The sequence below is a fragment of the Theropithecus gelada genome, chromosome 6 (assembly GCF_003255815.1).
Source record: "Theropithecus gelada isolate Dixy chromosome 6, Tgel_1.0, whole genome shotgun sequence".
Lineage (NCBI taxonomy): Eukaryota > Metazoa > Chordata > Mammalia > Primates > Cercopithecidae > Theropithecus > Theropithecus gelada.
Window position 1 is genome coordinate 78,912,451 of NC_037673.1, and position 25,569 is coordinate 78,938,019.

Here is a 25,569-nt window from a genome sequence, read left to right on the forward strand (position 1 = left end):
AACATGCATACTCTGTAAACATTATACTCTGAACTACTGAATTTCTTTCTTAAAATATTTAGATTTAGTGAATTTCATTTTTGTGACCCAGTGCATTAAGACCGGAGATTTAATACACAAAAGATTTGACCACACAGCTTTTTGTTAATCTTGTTAAGATTGTATTCACATGAGTATATTATTTATATCCAACCAAAGCTTTTAATTTTCTTATGTATATAAACATCTAGAACAATAAACAGCCCTTGGGAAATTGCTTTTTAACACTATTTTGTTCCAACATACCTTTTCTTTACAGCACAGTTGTTTAGCAATACTCTATGTTTCAGAAACCTCCCTATTGGATAGATTGGGTTGAATCTTATGTCTGCCCCTGTATACTTAAAATTGTGAAGATAAATATAATTTGGTAAGAAATATTGAAGAATTGGAAGACATTTATTTTAAACTAATTTTAAAGGACACGATAAAGAGTTTCAAAATTCATACCAGAATTGAAGTTGATGATAAAGCTGTTTATTTTTCCATTTAAAAATAGTACTTTATTTGTGGCAAAGTTAGTCATCTAAATAATTCTTCAGGAAGGAAGATGAGATTTCCTAGAACATATGATGAATATAAATTTGGAGATTTTTAGATCACAAAATTCTCACCCTTTCTCTTCTCAGAACCATATCTTTGTGTTATCATCATCTCCCTAATTAGGTCCAAATTAAAGGAATATGAAATAGGTAGAAGGTACTTTCAGAGAGTCCTCTGTGAACCTTATGGATTTATTAAAAAGATCATGAAATTACTAAAAGATTTCAGTTCAGATAGTAATTAAATACTTATAGAAATAGGATGCATCCAGACTTTGAAAAGGAACTGAAATGAACACTTCTTTTGCTTAATTTAGGGGCAGAGGAAGCACACCAGAGCTAAAAGATTCCTTGATTAGGTGTCAGGAGGCATGTGTTCTGACTCAGGTCTCTCAGCAGCCATCTGGGAGCTTATCCTTCCTCTCAGTGGAGCATCCTTAATAAGGAATTGGACCAGTTTTACTTTACAGTTGAGCTAAGTTAGAAAATTTACTTTGTAAGCCAAGGAGGCCATTAAAAGTGGAATTATTCCCTTGTAATGATATTCCAAAATGATAACAGTCTTAGCAATATTTCAAAGGATAATTTACTACAGCTAATAGCACACTTCATTTTGTTTTTATTTAATTTCATTAAGTGCCTTAAGTCTGTTTTGGATAAGCTATATGTAGATTAATAAAATAATAAATGCATGATGACAATGGTTATTATACATTTGAAATAAATTAATGATTTATATTGTAAGTACATTAAATATGATACTATATTAATTATTTTGGATTTATTTGCATCACATGAAATATTTTATAGGCCAATCTTTTATTAGGTTAAAATTTTAATCTTTAGCAACATAATTTTTTTTCTTAAAGGGTATAATATCTCCATAGTATCTTCTTGCGATTTTCAAAATGCTTTTCTCCAACTGTGTTTACATTGAGAATCCAGTGTTTACATCGAGAGTGATATCATTTCCAATGCATGCCCATGTTGAGATGTGTGTTTCCAATATGTTTGACCACTAGCAGAGTGTTAGATATACATCATTTCGTTGGTTAAAAATCATTATTTCATTTCACCTAGAGGCTACTATTAACTTGTTGACCATATTTTCATGAAGTGAGCATTGTTTGTGCATTATCAACAGCTTCCATTATTACTAACATATTGTCTAGCTTAATTAATAGAGGCTGGAAGATAGAGAGGAGAGTGGGAAAGAAAGGGATGGATTACTCTAAGAGTGAAAGAACGTTTATTTTGCATGTAATGGTGTTAAACTGTAGCCAATATATTCTTTATCATTAACAGTTTAAGAGTTTAAACAGAAGGACATTCTGCAGATAAATATTTTAGGAGGGTTAGGTGAACAGAAACCAGCCTTTCCCCACTGTATAATTGAAGGTAATATCTCACTGCAAAGTGATGGTAGCTGGATTTGTTATAATTATGAAAGCCTTTGGTTCCAACACAGGACCAAAGAGCATCCTTCAAATGTTAGACTTTCCCTGGTTCCAGTCCTATGAAGCACTTTTTATTTTCACTTCATATTTGAATTTTGTTTTCATTTCCTCTATGGTAATGTGGCAGTTATCGTAACAAACATTTTTTGTCTTTTGACCTGTAGACATAATTTTCATCTTTCAGCTGCTCTTCTTAATGTTGGTCCAGTCCTTTAAACCTGCCCTACGGATTCTAGTCTGCTCTTCTTTGCCCTTAATTGCTTGATCTCTTATGCTTGCCTTATTTTATTGCTTATTTTGTTCATGTTAAACACTAAGTTAAAAATATTTTAAAATGAATGATGCGACGTACATAGAAATGAGCATTATTAATCCCTGTTGTTGTAAAACATCAGTGAAATTGTATGCTATTCTCTTTATATAAAGTCATTCTAATTATTTCACATGTTGAAGATGTAACCAAACTATTATAAGGGCTGCTTATTCATTCACATATTGAATAGATTCAGTTTGGGTTTTTTAAGATTGTTAATTTGGTATTTTCTCTTTCCTCTAGTCAAAGTGGGAAAAAGCCCACCTCTGAGGGGCTCCCTCTCTGGAAAAGTCAGCTTACCTTGTCATTTTTCAACCATGCCTACTTTGCCACCCGGTTACAACACCAGTGAATTTCTCCGCATCAAATGGTCTAAGATTGAAGTGGACAAAAATGAAAAAGATTTGAAAGAGACTACTGTCCTTGTGGCCCAAAATGGAAATATCAAGATTGGTCAGGACTACAAAGGGAGAGTGTCTGTGCCCACACATCCCGAGGCCGTGGGCGATGCCTCCCTCACCGTGGTCAAGCTGCTGGCAAGTGATGCGGGCCTCTACCGCTGTGACGTCATGTACGGGATCGATGACACACAAGACACGGTGTCACTGGCTGTGGATGGTAAGGCTTTTAGTATCTGCAAGAAGGTAGTATAACATGACACCTGGTTCAGAAGCATTGTGAAATGGCACTCAGAAGTAACTGTTGTTTGAGGTTTGGACGAGTGGAAAAACACCCATCAATTCAGTAGCCCATGTCTTTCACCAAAAATGAACTGGTATTCATTCAAAGGTCAAGGCAGGTGCATTTTTGGCAACCGCTTCATTGATTCCATGAAGGAAAGTATTGTGTACTGAAAATAACGAATACCTCAAGGCATGACACATAATTTAATAATCATTACTTCAGTGTTGAGTCTTATCAGTGATTCTTTTTCAAGACTCTAAAGGCAAATCTACATTTTAAAAATTATTACATATGTGTGTATGCACATGTACATACATATACACACATACATATACATATATACATGAAAACCCTTTCCCCCTTTTTTCTCTCTTAATATGATCATTAAACTATTTGAGTTTGCTTTTAAGAAATTCTATCTTAACTTACATTGAAGAAATAAGGTATTTAATAAAAACCCTGGTACATATGAGAGTCTTAAAAAGGCCAAGACTTAATAAATATTTGAACTTGATCAAACAGAAATTTAGTATATTTTTTAAGATTAATATCCTAGTTGTTATCCATTAAGTATTGCAGTGAGACATTTTAGTTTCACCCTCCTTTCAGGGGTGGTTTATATGTCATTTGAATTTAAGTTGGGAGACAAAGCAAAGAAAAATTGCTTTAATTGGGTACACACATAATGCTGTAGCTCTTGGAAGCATAATATTTTGGCAAGTTATTAAGCAAAATTCTAATACCCAGACATGATGGAACAGATTTTCTTCCAATCCTCCATTTCCCTATAAAATATTTACCTTTCAGAAATATATACAAAGGGTTTTATTAAAAGTCTTTCTTGTGTAGCCAAAAGGAAATACTTTGAATTTCAGATGCAACACATTAACTTTCTAAATACCCTTTTATATTCAAATTCTATTGCTTCCTTCTATAAATCTATTTTTATGTTGTCTAGGCATCCACTAAGTATCCTGGGTTCTTCTAACCTTTTTATCATTTATTTTCGTTAGCTTCACCACTGTGATTTCTCTCTCTCTCACTCTTCTGTTTACATATCACTTTTTAAAATCCCCAAAGGAGTTTAACAACTTCTTACAATTTTTCATCATTAAAGAATTAGCAATGGATTTGCCCCTTGCCCCTCTGAAACAATGAAAATCCTCCACTTAATCTCCTTAGCTCCATGGGGTCTTCAAATTATTCCAGCAACTGCAGATACTTATACAGATTGAAGTTCCCTGCCTTGGTCGAGGAGGCCTCTTTGTGCCCCTTTACTGCCAATCTTCAGTGCACATGGAAGATTTTTAATTACCAAGAAGACGATTTGAAGCTTTGATCAACATTAAACTAATCTAAATCTATTCAAATTCTTGCTTAAGCCTTAGAGATCATTTTAAGCTATCTCTTATATTCACCAGATAGCACCATATGTATTTCCTGGCAATTTTAGAGAGGTCCTATGAAGGTACAAATTGCCATTTGATTATTATTATTATTATTTTTTTGGCAAAATCTCCTATTTGAGTCATAAAATATCAGAAATGAGAAAATGAATGCTAGTTGTCATTGCATCTACTTAGTGCCTGTGCAGGTCTTTTTGTGTTGGCACTGATCTGAGGTAGTTATCTATGAGATGGGTAGTCTTTTCCCCTGTAGTTATATTACTCTAGTAATATAACTTGGAAGACAGAGACGATCTGATGACAGAAGGATGAACACGTGGGAGACAGTCTTATAGCTAGAAGTCAGGCTGCAGAAGATAAACTGTTGTCAATCCCAGGAAATTACTAGGGATAAGAAGAGCGGCATGTATCTTGGAAACCACAGTTTATTCCAAATAACAACAACAAAAAGTGTTCTTAAGTGGGAGGACTCTTAATAGAATCTCATTCATAAGACCTGGTTGCCTCAGTTTCTATTTTTCAGTGACTTCTCTGGCACATTAGTTCAATCCACTTTGATGTCTTGCAGAAATGAGTCATCATATTTACTCCAGCTAAAAATGGAGAGACTCTTGTTGACATGGGAAGAGAGGATCCAGAGCTCCACCCCCTTGCTTGCTCTATCCTCATCCCTTTGAAAATTTCTTGAGCCTTGGAGCACAATTCAGAACCACTAGTTTATACAACCCCTAAAATACAACAAAGTGGAATTTGAGGCAAGTATCAGGAGCTTCTACTAGGAAGAATTTGATAATTTATTTCAGGCTTTCTTTGGATAAAAATTATACATGTTATCTGTCATAGCAGAGACGCTACATTATGCTGGTCAGGTAAAGAATATGATAAACATTTGAATGATACATGGTGGTCTACTCAACATTTGAAAATCCTTTACCTAATTTGACCTTCACACCAATCAAGTAACATACATATTTTTAGTTCCACCTTATGGGTCAGGAAATTAAAGCTCAGAGAAACTGACTTGTATAAAATTAAGGAGCAAATTAGGGATTGGAACAAGTCTTCTCACTCATAAATAGTCCAGTGTCTTTCCCACTCTGGTACATTGTCTCTGAAGGTAAATATCTCAGTGTTTTATATTTGGAGGAAGTGGTGTTAGTGAATATTTTTATGAGACAGGTGAGTGTTTCATGCATAAACATTGGGTTGACCCTGGATAAAGTCCTGAAGTAAAAGTTGATCTTGTGGTCCCTTTAGGTCTTTGTATCTTCTGCAGAATCTACTCCCTTTAGGTATCTGGTGTTCCCATGATAGACTGAATACTACCTGCAATCAGGACAACTATTGGGATTCAGTGACTTAAATCTCTTTCTTGGATCTAGGAGATCTGCTAGGAAATGTTCTGATGGAGCAGAATGGGATGTCTAGATGAATGGCATTTTTGGAGTCCCTCAAATCAACATGATTTTGCATAATGCTGCATAAAGTAAAAGTAAATGATTATTATGATATTACTGTGTATCCAACTAAGTTGATACATTACTCCAATGAGAAATTTTGCACAGTGCAGTGGGAGATTTGAACAGGCTGGCAATTGTTTGCTGTTGTCTTTGCAGGGGTTGTGTTTCACTACAGGGCGTCAACCAGCAGGTACACACTGAATTTTGAGGCTGCTCAGAAGGCTTGTTTGGACATTGGGGCGGTCATAGCAACTCCAGAGCAGCTCTTTGCCGCCTATGAAGATGGATTTGAGCAGTGTGACGCAGGCTGGCTGGCTGATCAGACTGTCAGGTAAGAGGTCTGGGGGCCACAGGCCTTCATTATTAACTTGAGAGTGAGAAGAAAGTGTCACTAACTAGCCATTTACTTCCCCAGATATCCCATCCGGGCTCCCCGAGTAGGCTGTTACGGAGATATGATGGGAAAGGCAGGAGTCAGGACCTATGGATTCCGTTCTCCCCAGGAAACTTACGATGTGTATTGTTATGTGGATCATCTGGATGGTAAGATGTTTGAGTTTCTGTATCTTTGTATGAACTGAGAAAATTGAGGGAAGACCAGAAGTGCATTGGAATAGAGCAATTCTTCGTGCTTGTTTGGATTCCAAACGGTGGCATTTTGTTTATACGACTGTATGATTTTGTGGTAAAATAAGCCGAAATTAAAGTGGAAAGGGAAGGAGGAGTGTGTAAATGGTTATGCAGGTTAGAAATGTCTTCAGTTAATGGCAGGTTTTCTTACAGTCATGCTGCTCTTGGACTGTTTCCAATACACTTTTAGAGCATTGAGAATAGAAAGCTGTAAGGGTGGTACCTATTCTGGTGAGAGCATAAGATAAAAATCATATGAAGACAATCCACAGTGAATCCAAGTACTGATAAACACCCCAGAGCTAACTAAATAACTCCGTAAATTAGCCCAGCAGGAATTTTCAAGTTTCACTTCCTGTTTATTTTGTTACACTAATATTCAGAGCAATCCTTCCTTCATTCAACCAATCAATACATTAAACCAGTTAACACATAAAAAATCACCTACTGTGATTTTTATAGGTACTCTGCTAGTTGTTAGAGATGTGAAGTCAGTTAAGATATAGCCCTTCCTTCTAAGTTGCTTACAGTCTGATTTTGGCACTGTCATTTCTCCGTTGCCTGAGTTAGATTCTTAAAGACAAATTTGAGTTCAATAGTGCTGACATCTAAAGAGCATGGTGCAGCTTTATTATAAAGGCACAGGTGGGCGGGCATAGTGGCTCACGCCTGTAATCCCAGCACTTTGGGAGGGCTAGATGGGAAGACAGCTTGAGTTCAGGAGTTTGAGACCAGCCTGGGTAACATGGTGAAACCATATCTCTACAAAATACCAAAACTTAGCTAGGTGTGGTGGCATGTGCCTGTAGTCACAGTTACTCAGGGAGTGGAAGAAGTGGGTGGGGGACAGGGGGGCTGAGGTGGGAGGCTTACTTGAGCCAGGAGATAGAGGCTGTAGAGAGCCGAGATTGTGCCACTGCATTCCAGCGTGGGTGACAGAGCGAGACCTTGTCTCAACAAATACATAAATAAATAAAATAAAGGCACATGGAATAGAAGTTTCTACAAGTTTTTATTTTCATTTGTATTAACAGCTATTATTAGAATCCTAAAGGTATAGATAATAGTGTTAAATTAAATTATACTTTTAATTTTGACTAGGTGCACATAAAAAGAATGATCTGAATTTTCTTATGTTTAAAATGAGGAGGCTGGACTAGATAATTTCTATGGTCTCTTTCAACCTTAAATTTCTGTGGTTCCCTGATTCTGTGACTTGAATAAGCAACCTTAGAGCCTGAAAGCTAGAATATAAGCAGCTGGTATTTTCCTAATGTCTTGACTAAATTTGCATCAGAAGGCCTGCTTTCAAAAAGGGTGCTTAGGTGTGGTTCTCTAGAATCTTAGCATTCTTATTTTCACTATCACTGAAGATTGCCAGATGTATTTTCTAAACCAAAAGTGCAGATGTGAGCAAATTTTATTTTTGTATATAGGAAAAGGGAAAACATAACATCCAAGCTATGGTTGAAATATATAAAACTAGAGCTTTTCTCTTGCGTTTATTTTAATTGACTTAAAAAAATATAATAGAAGATGGTTGGTAGGAGAATCTGATTAAATAATCTAGGAAATAAATTGGGTGGCTGCTATTTTGGTAAGGTGGGAATTTGTATTACTGTTGTTTTAACTTAGTGTAATATCTGCAAGGGTGATAGTTATAAATAATATCTGAAATGCTAGTAATACTAGAAATGATCCAGAGGTAGCTTTTGCAAAAGTATATGTAAGATCTAATTAGCCTAAAAGCTCTTTACCAAATATTATTTAAATGGTGGGCTTTCATGGCCTGATTCAAATATGAATAAGCATCCCAAGCCAGATCCCTTGGTGGCAAGACAGGCTTATGTACCCAGGAAGCCACCAGCTAGAGAGCTCTAGAGAACCCCCGTGTGTTTTTCAGTTTGCTCTGATAGAGGTACTATCAGCTCTCAGCTCTCTAAGGCTATAGACTGCCCAAATTCAAAATTATTTTTTCAAGCCCAGAGAGGGATTTTATAGAAGTCCCAGAAATTTCAGGGCCTCTGCAAGTATTTTTTGAAGAACTTTTGACAAGTCTTGGTGGTGGGAGTCCTTCCAGGGATTTCCTAGTCACACTGTCTTCATTGAATGATGGCTCCCCACAATCTGCTCATAGTATCATAACCAGTGTTCAGGAACTGGACTCTGTCAGAAGGGGAGCTCTGAGGATGAATGTATATCTCCCATGATGAAGGACTTACTAGTCTTATAGACATCCTCTCCCAGTTCCATAAACACAGTCACTTCTAAGGAAGCCAGTTTATGTCCCAATGTAACCAAACTGTAGTTTATAAAGTTATTTTGGATAAATCTACATATTTGGTAACTGAAAACTTGTAATGTGGAATATAGCATAACTTTACTTAGGGTCTTTATACCAAATCAACAGAATTTTAATCTTTTTGTTTTAAGATGTAAAACTTGGAAGAGAAATATAAAAGAGTCAGTTCAAATATTAATTCAAGCACTCGCTGAAATTTGTGTCAGCAAAGTAACAAGGCATTTATTTGTTTCATAGAAGAAACTTGACAAATCTGGAGGATATTCACCATGTTTACAATAACATTGTTCCTGACATTTTTTTCCTCCTTGTTTATTGACTCTTGGACTAAGTATCAAATCTTTGGACACTGCTCTTTTCTTTCTTGGCTTGAAAGTGAGCAGGAATGGGGGTGAAAGGTAACTTTTATGGCTGATGAGGTAAGAGGAAGATCATGAAATCATTCTTGTAAGGCTTCTTTCATTTCTTAACTGAAGTATATGTCTTCCCTTTTGAAGTAAAGACCATTGGCTAATCTGTGAATTAATAAAAAATTCTTGTGGAAAGTTGACTACATAAAATTACATCTGGTATTTCAATTACCATGTTGATAAAAGATTATTTGAAGGTGAGTCAAGATTCCTTGTAAGAGGCATTGCTAAATTCATGAGTCAAATAATTCCCACCTATATTTTATTGTATTTGGGGGAGCCAAGTGTGTGTGTATGAGAAATGGTGGGGACAGTAAAAGATTTGATGTATTCAGAATGCATGTGATGGAACACACACACACAGGAATTATGAACCAAGGTGCAATTAATTTAGATCAGAAGCCGTATATCCCAGATGGTCTGATGAAAAAGCCAATTAAGTATAAAATGAAACCTTGCTCAAAAAGGCAATTAATTTTCTGTTTTAATTTAATTATTTGTTGTGAAAGATATATAGTTGACAGAATGTTGACCTGTTTTTTCTCCTTTCTTGTTTTATAATGTCATATTTTCCTGACATATGTGTTTCTCTATAAAATTTAAATAATTGCACTAAATTAAATCCTGCCAGTTTTGGGGGAAAAATCTAGTAGAGTTCTTTTCCTAAGGTGGTGATTATAACAGTTATGCATATTCAATGAATACTTAATTCTGCTTTTCAAAATAACCTATTAAGTGTTAAAGAGTAATTACATTAGCTATATTCACTAGTAAACATTTAAATATCAGCTTGTGTTCTTAGAAATGGTCTGGAAATTATGATGGCTTATTAGACATGATTCAATCAGTAATATAATGCTATTATTAAGAAATTAATGAAATTAAAATTTATAAATGGGAATCTAGAAATTAAGATCCACAAAATAATCCTTATTAGGAATTTTAAACTTTGTTTCCCAGTAAGACAGATTTGGAAAACATTGGGAGGGTTTTAAGGTAGAGTTGAGATGATTAAATGGCTCAAGAAATTAGGTAAAGGATCGGAATTATTTAAGAATGAAATTAATAGACTGACTATTTATTTGGCTTCCTGATGGTAGCAGGTACTTTAAAAAACAAGTTTCTTTTTTAGGCATTTAATTTACCCCACAGATAAATTGGAGGATTGCAGATGAGGTCCTACTACCTTCTTTCATTGTTGACCCACTTAGTTTCCTTGCAAATGAGTCAATACTTCCAGTCTTGTCCCCAGACCTGACAAATGGTTGGTTCAGGAGTTTCTTTCCCTTATGACATAGGCCTATCCTCTTATGGCCTGCATTATCTATATAGCCCTGCCTTTTGGTATTTACTTCACCTGGGTTAACTACTATCCTACTATTCCAATTCCCTGGTTTTTTACACAAACTTCCCAGCACTTTGACAGGCCTATACTGTGGGCACTCTCTTTCATCTCATATTCCCTCCTGAAGACCTGGTTGATTCTTCTCATCTTTATCATCTCTGAACCTTGAATGTATGACTATAATTACCCTCTTGCAAATATTTGCTTATACTTCTTTCTCTCCTACTAAACTATGGATTTGGGGAAAGAAGGAAACATACAAGTTCATTTTTGTATGCCCAATATTTCCTTAGCATATAGTAGGTGCTCCATAGGTAGAGCTGAATAAATGAGTGAATTAATGAATTAGCTTCTAAACCATTAATGCCTCCCTACTCACCTTACTTTACAATTGCTTTCCGGATAGTTTCACACTTCTCTAGGCTCCATCAGTATCTTACCAGCTTCCTGATTTTTTTATTGCTTTAATTTTCTTATTGGTTTGTTTAATTTCATTTTTGTTCTCTTATACATACATTGTAAGCCAAAAGTCTTGTGGGACCTATGGGGCATGAAAGAATACCAAAAGAACTAATAAGTGAACAATGAAGATGTTAATTTCTAGTTTTGCATGTTTAGCCCCCGAATTCTCTTCTGAATTTCATACCCATATTTCTAGTTTGTGAATCACTTTTGAGTTTCATTTTTGGTTTTGGTTGTCACATATAGTCCCCATCACTTTAAGAGTACTTCGGGGGATCTGTTTTACTACCATCAAAACACTTAAACATCATTGCCATGTAATTCTCCTACTTAACGTTGTGCGTTGGTTTTGTTGGCTTCATCCACAAGCATATACTCTGCCTGGTCTTCAAAGCCTAGACCTGCTCTACTGCAATCTATTCACCCTTGGTTCCCACACTCTTCAGTGTGACCCCACACACGTGCATCTTGCCCTTCACAGACCCTTTGCTTGCTCCTGCTTGCAAGTCTGCTCTGTTCCTCTCAGGGAACACACACCCGTCATCCCTTCAACATTGTGATTTTGCCTGTGCTTGAAGACTTACTGCTTCCAGGATCCCCCTTTTGGCTATTGCAGCTCACACTGAAATTTCTTGACTCTGAACTTCTACTTTACTTAGAATTAGTTCCATGTGATTTATTGCTTAATTGCTTTCTGGTTTCTTTGTGTTCATAAAATATAAAATGTTATATGTTTGTTTTATTTCAGCAAAATTATTGTAAGCTCTAGTAGAGATAAGACCGTAAACTTCTATATCTTTCCCAACTGCAATCAAGAGCCTGTTCCAATCACAGACACATAATAGTTATCCAACAAATAGTTGGTGGTAATTGTAGTATTTTTCCAATCTTTGTCTCTTCTGGAAACTGCCTTCCACCACCACCTTGCCATTTATCTATAACACTTGAAAAAATGCTTTGCATTATTTACCAAATTCAAAAAGATCTACTTTTTACCATTATTTAATCACCGTGATACTATTTTTTTCTCTTTGTATTTCTCCTCTCACTCTTTTCTTTGATGTCTCTTAGAAATTACTCCTTCCCAGAGATACTCCTTTCTGGCTTCTCATGATAATTTATTTTCCTTGCCTTCCATTCCTTCCCAGCAAATTGTCCTCTCTGGGATTGCTTTTCTTGTATTAATACCTATTCATCAATTATAGGTTATTATTTTTACTGTTTCCTGATGTCAAACTCCAAGATGGCTTTGTCACCTCTGTGACTTACCTAATGCCTCCATATCATTCTTGTGACTCACCTAGAACCAAAACAACTTTTGCATTTTTGTTACTTTATGAGCTCCTTTAGATATGAAAATCTAAGCATTTAGATAAACATCATCAAGTAGGTCTTAAAGCAGGGTTAGTTCTAGCTTTTTAGAGGTTTTGATTGAACCAAAATCAGATATCAAATCTGGAAATTGTGTAATTTTTTTCCTATAGATTCTCAGATTGCCTGTTAATTTTAATGAGATTTATAGTATGTAATCCACAGAATACTTCACTGATGGAGGTTATTTAAGAATTAGTGATTTGTGTCCTTACTGGGCTTATTCAGTTAAAAAGCCACATATCAGCTTGAAGAGCCTCTTGCACACTATGATTCCGCTGATGGTTAAAATAGTGATTCTTGATTTCAGAATCTCTTCACATTTGTTGCAGTTGGGCCTAGAAGATGCCGAAAACTTTTTATGCTCTGTAGCTTCCTATATAGACTTTGGAGATTAACACACCTTGCTTGGAGTTGCTTCTGTGTACAGTGTTTGAACAGTCTACCTAAGAGCCAAAGAGGAAAGCAATTAAGCACAGCATGGGGGGAGCACCTCTGGAAGATGATGTCCTTATTCAGTATAGTGACTTCAGTAAGATTGACTGTGAGGTAGCTTCATGAGTAGAATGAGGAAGGAAAACATCTACTGTATGGTTGGAGTATTATTTAACTTAAATCTTATGAAATCTTTGTCAGGAACTTTTTAAAAGAAACCTCACCTTTGCCTGTAAGGAAACTGAGGCACAAACATTAAGTGATTGGATATGCCTTTTTTTCTTCTTCTACGGCCATAAACTCACAGGACCACCAAAGATTCCCCAGTAGAGCAGCAGACAGTCTTGCAAGCCAAGAAGATAAAAAAGTACCATCAAAGCTCCCCCAAATCTCTGATATCTCATTAGAAAAAATCATAATTCTTATTTGAGCAATGATTGCATTACAGATAGGATTACAATGATTGGGATTGCTGGGTCAAATGGTAACTCTACTATTAACTTTTTGAGGAAATTCTAGGCTGTTTTTCAATGTGGCTGTACCGTTTTACATTCTCATCAGCAGTATATTAGGGTCCTGATTCCTCCACAGTCTTGTTAACACTTGCTATTATTTGACCTTCTGTGTAGCCATCCTAATGAGTGTAAAGTAGTATCTCTGTGGTTTTAAATTGTATTTCTCTCATGGCTAATGAGCTCCAACATCTTTTTATGTGCTTGCTAGTTATTTATCAATCTTCTTGGTAGAAACGTCTACTCTGAAACTTTGCCCACTTATAATTGTGTTGTTTTTTTATTATTAAATTGTGAGTGCTCTTTGTATATTCTAGATTTGCATGTCTTCTCATGTAAATGATTTACAAATAGTTTTTCTGATTCAGTGAGTTGTCTTTTTACTTTCTTGATAAGGCCCTTTGAAGCACAAAAGTGTTTAATTTAGATGAAAAGTCCAATTTGTCTATTTTTAAAATTTCTGTGCTTTTGGTGTCATATCTAAGAAAACATTCCCAAATCTCCAGTCATGAAGATTTATCTCTGTGTTTTATTCTAAGAGATTTGTAAGTTTTAACTCTTTTGCTTTTATTTTGATCCATTTGGAGTTAGTTTTTGTATATGGTGTGAGGTTGGAGTCCAAATTCATTCTTTTGGATGTGGTCCCAGCACCATTTGTTGAAAAGATAATTATTTCTCCATTTAATGACCTTGGCACCCTGTTGAAAATCAATTGACCATAGGTAGATGGGTTTATTTCTAGACTCTCAATTATATTCCATTGATCTGTATGTCTATCTTTATGCCAGTACCACAATGTCTTTATTACAATTGCTTTGTAGTAAATTTTGAAATTGGAAAGTGTGAGGCCTCCAACTGTGTTCTTCTTTTTCAAAATTGTTTTAGTATTCTGGATTTCTTGAGTTCCCATATGAATTTTAAAATTGGCTTGTCAATTTCTGCAAAGAAGCCAGCTAGGATTCTGATATAGATTGCAATGCATCTCTAGATCAACTTGGGGTATATTGCCCTCTTAGCAATATTATGGCTTCTGATCTGTGAACCTCAGATATCTTTCGCTTTTTTAAAGATATTCTTTCATTTTATTCAACAATATTTTGTTCTTTTCAGAGTATAAGTTTTGCAGTTCTTTTGTTAAATTTACTTGTAAATATTTTACTATTTCGATGCAAATGCAAATATAATTTTCTTAATTTTGTTTTTTGATTGTTTATTACAAGTGTATAGAAATGCAATTGATTTTTATATATTGGTCTTGTATCTTGCAACCTTGCTGAACTTGCCTCTTAGTTCTAATTGTTTATTAGTGGATTCCTTAGGATTTTCTTTATACACTCTTACTTTACATAAGTAGAGTAAACTCCTTGAAGCATGTGACAGTCATTTGCTTTAAGGTTTTTATGTCAGGGTCTCCTGGAGTTCTGAATCAAAAGAACTTCTTTGGAAATACAGTCGCCATTTACCTCCCAGCTGTGAAAAGCCAAAAAAACCCAAACTAGGCTGATCCTCCTGTGTTGACCTGAGGTCATTCTGTGCCTGTCAAACCAAATAACACGTTCAATCTTTTGTATATTTTGAAGACTCAGAAACCCAGAAATTTTTAGAACCTCTTTCTCACTCTAATTAAAACCTACTGCTCTGTCAATGGGAAAGAATGAGTCCAGACATTCTGAAAACCGTACAAATGTGTTTACATTTTAGTGGGGGCTTCCTGTATCTTTAACCTCTTCAAATTGACATAGGTAAGATCTTGTGTAATAACACATTTGCAAATATGCAGATTCATTTTCAAATGAATACAATCTGATTTAGAGAATATTAACTGACTATCATAGTAGACTATGGATAATTCTCTAATAATTAATTACAGGTTAACATTTTTAAAACTCAAAGACTATGCTTTAAGTCACATTATGCTCTACTTTAGCCTAATACAAGGGAGAAATTTGGAGGGGGCCCTCCTAGCTTTCTAGTCTCATTACTCCCAAATTAGAAACATTACCAGCCTAACACTAACTGTGGGGTCTAAAATGAAGTTATTTTGGCAGCCCTAGAGTTTTCTTGTCTCAGTTAACAGAAGATTGGCCTTTGTGCAGGTTAAATAATCAAATCTTAGAGGAAATTGACTTGCTTTTAAATTATCTACAAATGTTAGCCCTTAAAAGATTATATAGCCGTATATATTAGCTGTTAACCAATCCATGTGAAGCTGATGGACTTTGTGATTCAGTGGATAATAAGCATTAGTTTTTGCTGCTTTGATCTTATGTTTATCAATATAGACCAAAATACGACAGAGAGAGAGATAGACAGAGAGATAGAGAGACACAGAGAAGAAAAAGAAAGTGTTGAAAAAGCTTAAAAGTCCAACACGTCAAAGCTAATCATTTTGTTGAATTGTTGCTATTACCTTGATACTTGATATATTCTGTTAGCGATTTTATCATATGGGTATTTAGAAGTTCATTTCATGTAACTACTTCCTGCTTACTCATCCCATTTACTTTTGCATCCATTTATTACTTATATACCATTTTGACCCAGATAGCAAGGAAATGTGAAAACATTTAAAAATCTTGAACTTTTATAGTAAAACAACAACAACAACAACAAAAAGCCAAAAAACCAGGCAGTTCTGGTCCCAAATTTCCAAAAGGAAATTATAAATTAGTCTACAAGAACTGATTTTCAGACCAAATAGTGCAGTATAGTAGAGCTATAAGCACCAATGAACAGAAGAAACATAATCATGTATCACATCACCCAGCAAATATACTCTGCTAGAAAACTGGTGAGATCTCAGCTTTGACTGCCACAGAGAGCAGCCCATCTGCTGCAGTCCAGGAAAGAACTGTGTAATTATCTGTGATTAAGTCCTCCTTTCACCTTGGTGATTGCAAGAATTGTCAGTGGGGGAGAAAGATCCTATCCCAGTTTTACTCTAGACTCAGGCTTTTTAATCATATTGTTGAGTGACTCCTGAGTATAAACTAGCTTTTGAACACTTTGGGTCATTTTTAATGTTTTGATTTGTTTTCATCATTGCTTGCCATTTCAGTATGTGTCATGTTTGAGTCAGTCAAGAAGCAGCTTTTCCACTTAGCAAACAGAATTGTGAAAAAAATATACATGGTCCACTTTCTAGGGAGTCTTGTAGCAGCTATTGGTCAAATTAGAGTATTTTTTCTCTTAATTTCTGATGTTAATTCCCACAATTAAGATAACTTTAGTTTGTGGAATGTCATCAGATATTAAAGTCTTACAACATGTCTCCCAATTTCTTCTAGGGCATCCCTGGAAAGTTGAAATAACAGGAATATGTCAAAGCTATATGTATTTAATTTGAAATTTTGGAAAACTATGACTTAAGATACTGCATATGCTTTCCATATGAATATGCAAATTATCCTATGCATGAAAGGTTCTGTTATATATCATATTTTATATGTACACTAATCTGAATATATATGTATGTACCTTGATGAATTTTTTTTTTTTTTTTTTTTTTTGAGATGGAGTCTCTCTCTGTTGCCCAGGCTATAGTTCAGTGGCACGATCTCAGCTCACTGCAACCTCTGCCTCCTGGGTTCAAGCAATCTTCCTGCCTCAGCCCCCCAGTAGCTAGGATTACAGGCATGCACCACAACACCTGGCTAATTTTTGTATTTTTAGTAGAGACAGGATTTCACTGTGCTGGCCAGTCTGGCCTCGAACTCCTGACCTCAGATTATCCACCCACCTTGTCCTCCCAAAGTGCTAGGATTACAGGCGTGAGCCATTGCGCTCGTCCTGATGAATTCTTATTATAACAATTTAACTTACTTTAAACCTGACATCTTAAGTAATGCATCACTTTGTTTATATAAAATATATTTGGTATATTTCCTGATGTATTAGTCCATTTTCATGCTGCTGATAAAGACATACCCAAGACTGGGAAGAAAAAGAGGTTTAATTGGACTTACAGTTCCACATGGCTGGAGAGGCCTCAGAATCATGGTGGGAGGTGAAAGGCACTTCTTACATGGTGGCAGCAAGAAAAAATGAAGGAGAAGTAAAAGCAGAAACCCCTGATAAACCCATTAGATCTCATGAGACTTATTAACTATTACAAGACTAGCATGGGGAAGACCGACCCCCATGATTCCATAACCTCCCCTGGGTCCCTCCCACAACACATGGGAATTCTGTGAGATACAATTCAAGTTGAGATTTGGGTGGGGACACAGCCAAACCATATCATTCCACCCCTGGCCCCTCCAAATCTCATGTCCTCACATTTCAAAACCAATCATGCCTTCCCAACAGTTCCCCAAAGTCTTAACTCATTTCAGCATTAACCCAAAAGTCCAGTCCAAAGTCTCATTTGAGACAAGGCAAGCCCTTTCTGCCTATGAGTCTGTAAAATCAAAAGCAAACTAGTTATGTCCTAGATACAGTGGGGGTACAGGTATTGGGTAAATACAACCATTTCACATGGGAGAAATTGGCCAAAACAAAGCAGTTACAGGGCCCATGCAAGTCCATAATCCAGTCTGGCAGTCACATTTTAAAACTCCAAAATGATCTCCTTTGACTGCAGGTCTCACATCCAGGTCATGCTGATGCAAGAGGTAAGTTCTTATGGTCTCAGGCAGCTCTGCCCCTGTGACTTTGCAGGGTACAGCCTCCTTCCTGGCTACTTTCATGGGCTAGCATTGAGTGTCTGCGACTTTTCCAGGCACACAGTGCAAGCTGTCAGTGGATCTACCATTCTGGGTTCTGGAAGATGGTGGCCCTCTTCTCACAGTTCCACTAGGGAGTGCCCCTTTAGGGACTATGTCTGGGGGCTCCAACTCCACATTTCCCTTCTGCACTGCCCTAGCAGAGGTTCTCAATGAGGGCCCCACCCCTGCAGCAAACTTCTGCCCGGGTATCTAGGCATTTCCAAACATCTTATGAAATCTAGGCAGAGGTTCCACAACCTCAGTTCTTGACATCTGTGCACCCACAGGCTCAACACCATGTGGAAGCTGCCAAGGTTTGGGGCTTCCACCCTCTGAAGCCACAGCCTGGGCTGCACACTGGCCCTATTCAGCCATGGTTTGAGTGGCTAGGGCACAGGGTACCAATTCCCCAATCTGCATACAGCATGGGGACCCTGGGCCTGGCCCATGAAACCACTTTTTCCTCGTGATGGGAGGGACTGCTGTGAAGGTCTCTGACATGGCCCAAAGACATTTTATCCATGGTCTTGGGGATTAACGTTAGGTTCCTTGCTACTTATGCAAATTTCTGCAGCTGGCTTGAATTTCTCCCCAGAAAATGGGTTTTTCTTTTCTATTGCATAGTCAGTCTGCAATTTTTCAAAACTTTTTTGCTCTGCTTCCCTTATAAAACTGAATGCCTTTAACAGAACCCAAGTCACGTCTTGAATGCTTTGGTGCTCAGAAATTTCTTCCGCCACATACCCTAAATCATCTTTTTCAAGTTCAAAGTTCCCATAAATCTCTAGGGCAGGGGCAAAATGCTACCAGTCTCTTTGCTGAAACATAACAAGAGTCACCTTTCCTCCAGTCCCCAAGTCCCTCATCTTTATCTGAGACCAACTCAGCCTGGACCTTATTGTCAATATCGCTATCAGCATTTTGGGCAAAGCCATTCAACAAGCCTCTAGGAAGTTCCAAACTTTCCCACATTTTCCTATCTTCTTCTGAGCCCTCCAAACGGTTCTAATCTATGCCTGTTACCCAGTTCCAAAATTGCTTCCACATTTTCAGGTATCTTTTCAGCAACATCCCACTCTACTGGTACCAATTTACTGGATTAGTTCATTTTTACACTGCTGATAAAGACATACCAGAGACTGAGAAGAAAAAGAGGTTTAATTAGACTTACAGTTCCACATGGCTGGGGAGGCCTCAGAATCTTGGCGGGAGGTGAAAGGCACTTCTTACATGGCAGTGGCAAGAGAAAATGAGGAGGAAGCAAAAGCAGAAACCCCTGATAAACCCATCAGATCTTTTGAGACTTGTTAACTATCATAAGAATAGCACAGGAAAGACTGGCCCCCATTATTCAATTACCTTCCCCTGGGTCCCTTCTACAACATGTGGGAATTCTGGGAGATACAATTCAAGTTGAGATTTGGGTGGGGACACAGCCAAATCATATCACTTGACATTTTATTTACTGTTTTCAATTAGAGAAAAATAAAACATTCTCTCATGGATAGGCAACATTTAGAAACAAGTTCCAAATCTGTGCTGTAATTACAACTTTGATAATTGTCCTATCAATTTAGCTGCTTTGATGAGGCTACTCCTGGAACTTATTAATAAGCTTCTTGTCAAACTACAAAAAAGATGCTTGTTTTCCAGGAGAGCAACTATCCGGTAAATCTAAAAGTACATTAAATTCTTCAGGTACAAGTATCCAGGAGCAGAGAGAGAACACAACCTAGTTCTATGCTAATAAAATAGGCATTTTCTCTCACTGAATGCTGTGCATTCCCCGTCTAACTCTAAAGGTTGTACTGTGATTAAAAACTCAGGAAGAACTTTTATTATTCTCATCAGTGGTAAAAAGGTAGCTTTACGATACCCTCTGGGTAGGCGCTTACACAGCTGGGCCAATTAAATCATATTGAGAAACAGCAACTAAGCAAACTTGCCTATTTGATCTGCCTGATTTCCCATGTTTGCTGTGATCAGTGGCTTTCTCTTTTGTCCATTCCTTGGGTTCCTGATTTGACTTTCCCTCTAGGCATTAGATTTTATCTTTGGAGGCATCCTTCTATGACCATTCATTTTTGGACCAAGCCTGGATTTACAATTCTGTTACTGGCCCAGACTTCATTTCTATCCAGTTTCATTCCACTGTGCTATAGTTTACAACATATAATTTGACTTATAAATAATTCCTGACTATGGATTTAAAGACTGAAAATAGATCAATAGAAACTTTGAAAATATTAACATCTTCATTTCTTTTCTCAGTGTGGAAATAGATAATGTTTAGCTTAAAAATCTGCATTTTTTTTGGTGATATATGGGGTTGAAAGACTTATTCCTGGAATTTATTGTTGAGGAGAAAGCCTGTTGCTATCTGCCATACCTTGGTTTACTTTGTATAAAATGAGCTTCTTTTTAAGTAATGAGCTCTATGTTCAGCTTAAATTGCTGTCTTAGACCCTTCATCAGAGTTCCCTGCTCTGCCTCATTCCCCTTTTTGCTCACTTGCAGTCTTTGACATAACCCTGGGAGGCAACTGGCATCATATATACTTTGCTTTGTTGTCTCCTGCTTCAGTTCTGACTGGGTACCCAGTCTGCTCACTTTGCTTCTATCTTAAACAGGTTGAGACACACCAGAAACTTAGTACCAAGTTATGTATGTTGTAAGTTAATTGAGATTCCTCTTCTTGATTAAAATACACGTCTTTAGCGCAGTGTTTTCCAGAATATTCCATAAAACAGATTTGTGTACAGATGTCCCTGCTTAATAATAGAGGGTTGATACATGGAAAGGACAGAAGTTTGGACATTTAACTTATCACATTTGGTATAGATTGGGTGTTAATTATAAGAGATTAAAGGCATACTCAATTCTATAGTGTAAATGCTTCACTGTATCATTAGGTTTTTGAGGTGAGCAAGGTAATGTTCGCACTAAACAATTATGATTTAGGAAAGCTTAGATAGTTATTTTTTAGAACATAATTTAAGTATTTTTTTTCCTTTTCTCATTCTGTAATAAAACAATAATTATTGCTGAATAAAATAACTGACCACACATTATCTTAACAGAGTAATTATTTTAATCCTCACCTTAAAGTAACTCAATTGATTCTGGTTAAATCTTCCTTTTTTCATCAGAATTATAAAAATCCCAGTGGTAATGTTTCTTGCAATATGTTTTTATAAAAATTTTATTTGGAAAGTTTGAAAAATTTCTACACATAATTGAAAAGATAAGTTGGGCACAGTGGTGCCTGCCTGTAGTCCCAGCTACTCAGGAATCTGAGGCAAGAAGGATTGCCAGAGGCTAGGAAGTTGAGGACAGAGTGTGCTATGATCATGCCTGGGAAAAGCCACTGCACTCCTGCCTGGACAACTTTGCAAGACTCCATCTTTTTTGAAAAGGAAGGAAGGAAGGAAGGAAGGAAGGAAGGAAGGAAGGAAGGAAGGAAGGAAGGAAGGAAGGAAGGAAGACGAATGGCATTGGGGATAACAATTTAATCAGAGTAGTAAAATGATCATTCTATGGGTATCAAACAAATAATTGAAAATTGTGTACTTCAAACAAGTGAATTAAATAATTGATATTCTGATATAAAGTCAGATTTAACAAGAGTTTCTACATGAAAAGTTTTGTAAGTAGGTCAGAACTGATTTACTACTAATAAGAGAATTCTCTTTGTAACAGGCCAGCACCTACTGAAGCCTTTCTTTCTTTTAATACTGCAAACATGTTTGCTGTTTAAAACTGGGAAACCAGCTACCCATGAAATCATGCTGCCATTTTTTCCTCATTAGCCCTTTGGTCTGGTCTTCCTTGGAGAAGTTGATGTCCCCCAATAGATAGACTAACAGTGCAGTTGGAGAAGCAGAGTTTTACTCAATTAATTATATTTATTTGCCCTGCTGTGGTTGGCCAATCACACTTCTTACTTAAGAGGAATGGTAGTTTTGCCTTAAGGTAGGAGTATCTCAGGAAATGCAGGAAACTAAGGCAACACAACTAATATTCCAGCTGTAATAACAAGTCCAAGGGTTCTACCTCTCAGGGAAAACTATTGGCACACTGCCTTCTTTACACTTGCAGCCCTTTCAGGCCTCAGGCAAGTGTTACTCTGAGGTGAAGGAGGCTGTTCAGGGTGACGTAATTTCTCTGCCTTTCTCCATGTTGCTTTGAGCCAAGTCTATGGTGAGATAAAATGCCTGTTTCAGGCAGCAGCCATCTCTCCAAAGCTTTGTAGCAGAGTTAGCTTTATTTAATGTGCTGTTAGGAAGGATGGGGGAAAAAAGAGACCTAGCTTCTTAATAAGAACTTGAAGTGCCATTCATTTAACAAATCTTATTGAATATATACTATGTAACTGGCACTGTGACCCTTATGCTTTTAAAATTTATTTGGAAGGGAGACACTGTGAGAGCAGGGAGGGGGAACTTTTTCTTTGAGTGTATTGTTGTATTTGAGATTACTGTCCTTTGCCAGACTAGATAATTAAGAATAAAAAGCTATGTTCACCTCTACCATTTCTTTCAGTTAGGTGAAAGTAATTTCTCTCTCCCTTCTTCAAATAGCTCTCACTGAAATTTGGCCTAGTTTCCTCAATAGCAGTTTTAGATATATAGTGAGAAAAGCTGATATGTGTGCTTTGGCCATTTTCCCCATGACTAATTTTTCTTGTTTTATAGTGCTATCGCCCACTCAGAGAAAGTAATAGCACTATTCATTTTAAACAATTGCTTGTTACATCTGGATTTAGTCAGATGAAGATCCAAATCATGACAGCTCTTTGGATCCCAGTTGTCTAATATATCATAGAATCAGAGGTCAGCCTCAGTGAGATGGAAACAGGACTCTCAGCTACAATAGTGGGCTATCAACATTTTAACTTTCTATTTCAGTTTTCATTTCTCCTTTTGCCTGCAATATTGGCTTAGGTATTCTCTAATTCTGCCTCTGTCTTTGGTTACTTTTGCTCACATGTGAAAAACATAATTTAATTTGTGTTGAATTTATTTCAGCAAACTGTTATGTTAGTTAGCTAAGTAAAAGTCCAATTTAATAAACTCTAAAATTTCCAGAATCTTTCATTGTAACATGTTAAATGATAATGAATATACCCTCTGCTAATTAGACTTAGTAATAAAAAAAAAGCAACTGTGCAGCCTTTTCTTGTTAATCAGTCAGCAAATTAAAAAATCTGTTTAACCAATCTCACCACTTTGGGAGGCCGAGGCGGGTGGATCAGGAGTTCAGGAGTTCGAGACCAGCCTGACCAACATGGCAAAACCCCGTCTCTACTAAAAATACAAAAATTAGATGGGCATGGTGGCAGGCGCCTGTAATCCCAGCTACTTGGGAGGCTGAGACAGGAGAATCTCTTGAACTCGGGAGGTGTAGGTTGCAATGAGCCCAGATCGTGCCACTGCACTCCAACCTGGGTGACAGGGTGAGGCTCCATCTGGGACCCGAGCGGGTGGCGGAGGGGGGTAGTATTTTCTCTCTCTCTCTCTCTCTCTTTTTTGATACGGAGTCGCGCTCTGTCGCCCAGGCTGGAGTGCAGTGGTGCGATCTCAGCTCACTGCAACCTCTGCCTCCCAGGTTCAAACGATTCTCCTAAAAAAAAAAAAAAAAAAAAGTATCTTGACCTAGTTGAAGCCCCTGCTAGCACTTGGGGTGTCTTTGTAAGAATTAGCAAAAAGTGCTCCCTCTGCGCAGAGCAAGTGAAACAAAGGCTTTCTCCAAAGAGGCTGCAGTTTCTTTGGCTGGCTGAGAGGGAGGCGACCTTGGCCCTCCCTACACACTGGGCCCGGTGCTCCTGTGCAGGCCACAACCTTCCTGACCATCATGGCAGCCCTGTTCCTGGTACGGGAAGGCAGGAAGTAGAATTCCGTACCGCTCTGAGCTCTTTCCATCTTCACATTTCTGGAGGTTTTCTTATTTTTATTTTTTATTTTTATTTAATGGCGTTAATTCTTTTTGTTGGTAGTTATAAATGAGAAGGAAAGCCGGATAATTACGATTGGATTTTAGGATAAACAAAGTGGAATAACCGTGGTGGCAGTTCAATGCAGGGTTTCCCCTCCAACATGCAATGTTAGGAAGCACATAGCAGGCTTTAAAAAAAAAAAAAAAAAATTCCTGGATAGTAATCTAAAGAATCACTCAGAAGGATTTGTTTCTTTTTAAGAATGTATTATAAAATGTTATTATCAAATGACTGATTCTATGGCCAATATACACACACACACACGTACAGAATAAAACTTCTCTGGTATGTGTTATTTATGATTATGTATTCATAATTATAACGAAGCTAAGTCACCATTATGTTTTCTGCTTTAAAGTATCAGAAGCTGCTACCTTGCCATGAAAAAGTATTACATGCTTCTCCAATTGCTCCCCCACCATATTTATCCAACAGGAAAGGAATGAATAATAAAACTTTGGGCTTTTTTTCCCCTCTTCTTTTTCCAGGTGATGTGTTCCACCTCACTGCCCCCAGTAAATTCACCTTCGAGGAGGCCGCAAAAGAGTGTGAAAACCAGGACGCCAGGCTGGCAACAGTGGGGGAACTCCAGGCGGCGTGGAGGAACGGCTTTGACCAGTGCGATTACGGGTGGCTGTCGGATGCCAGCGTGCGCCACCCTGTGACTGTGGCCAGGGCCCAGTGTGGAGGTGGTCTACTTGGGGTGAGAACCCTGTATCGTTTTGAGAACCAGACAGGCTTCCCTCCCCCTGATAGCAGATTTGATGCCTACTGCTTTAAACGTAAGTGTTTGATACCTTTTTAAAAATTACAGATTAAAAAAAAAATGCTTCGAAGCATGCATTGATGTTCAACTAGCCGTTGGAATGGATTCCATGTCTTGCAGTTTGTGCACGGAATGGAAACAGTTCAGTGATTTTCAAAAGCAAGCAAACTGAACAGCAGTGATATGGTTAAAACCACAGGAATTTTGACAAATGGATTTTTAGAGGGGTGAGGAAATATCAGGTTAAGCTTTAACTGTGCTCTGTTCTGTCCAGAGCCACAGAGCGTATTTCTGAGTATTTTATATTAATTGCAGTCCCTAAATTTTGCAATTTGCTTATTGGTGCTACAGTGCTGAGGCCAAGTGAGGCTGAGTTAAATCCTTAAGATTGTTTATTTTGTCTTTGGTATCACTCTCTTTCTTTGAGATGGCAGAGAATTTAAATTTTAGTAATTACAGGTGAGTACTTGAAGCTGACATGGATACTCAAAAAGTCGTAACTAAAAACGAACTATACTATCAATAAAAATCTCCATTTATTTCAAGTAATGGAAATTCATGCCTTCTAATCGTCTGTAATATCATATTGAAGTACAGTATGTGTTCTTTGCAGCCTATAACAGAGTATCTTTAGTTAGGTTTACTAATTAACATTGTTTTTTAAAATAATGTTTCTCAACATTCATAATTATTTTAATTTTCCAGATGTCCTCAAATAATGTTAGCAATAGTCA

General features: G+C 37.1%; 1 protein-coding gene across 5 annotated transcripts in view; it reads left to right on the forward strand.

Moving 5' to 3' along the window:
• The window catches only part of VCAN (versican), a 110,919-nt gene that overhangs the window by 15,878 nt on the left and 69,472 nt on the right, over positions 1–25,569 (forward strand). For all 5 annotated transcript variants that reach the window (XR_003119774.1, XM_025387062.1, XM_025387064.1 and 2 more), the window contains exons 3-6: positions 2,595–2,969; positions 6,058–6,232; positions 6,317–6,444; positions 24,558–24,851. Coding sequence is in view for 4 of the 5 variants with exons in the window: in XM_025387062.1 (XP_025242847.1) it covers positions 2,595–2,969; positions 6,058–6,232; positions 6,317–6,444; positions 24,558–24,851 (972 nt within the window). In the remaining variant the exon portion in view is untranslated. The remainder of the gene's footprint in view (positions 1–2,594; positions 2,970–6,057; positions 6,233–6,316; positions 6,445–24,557; positions 24,852–25,569) is intronic.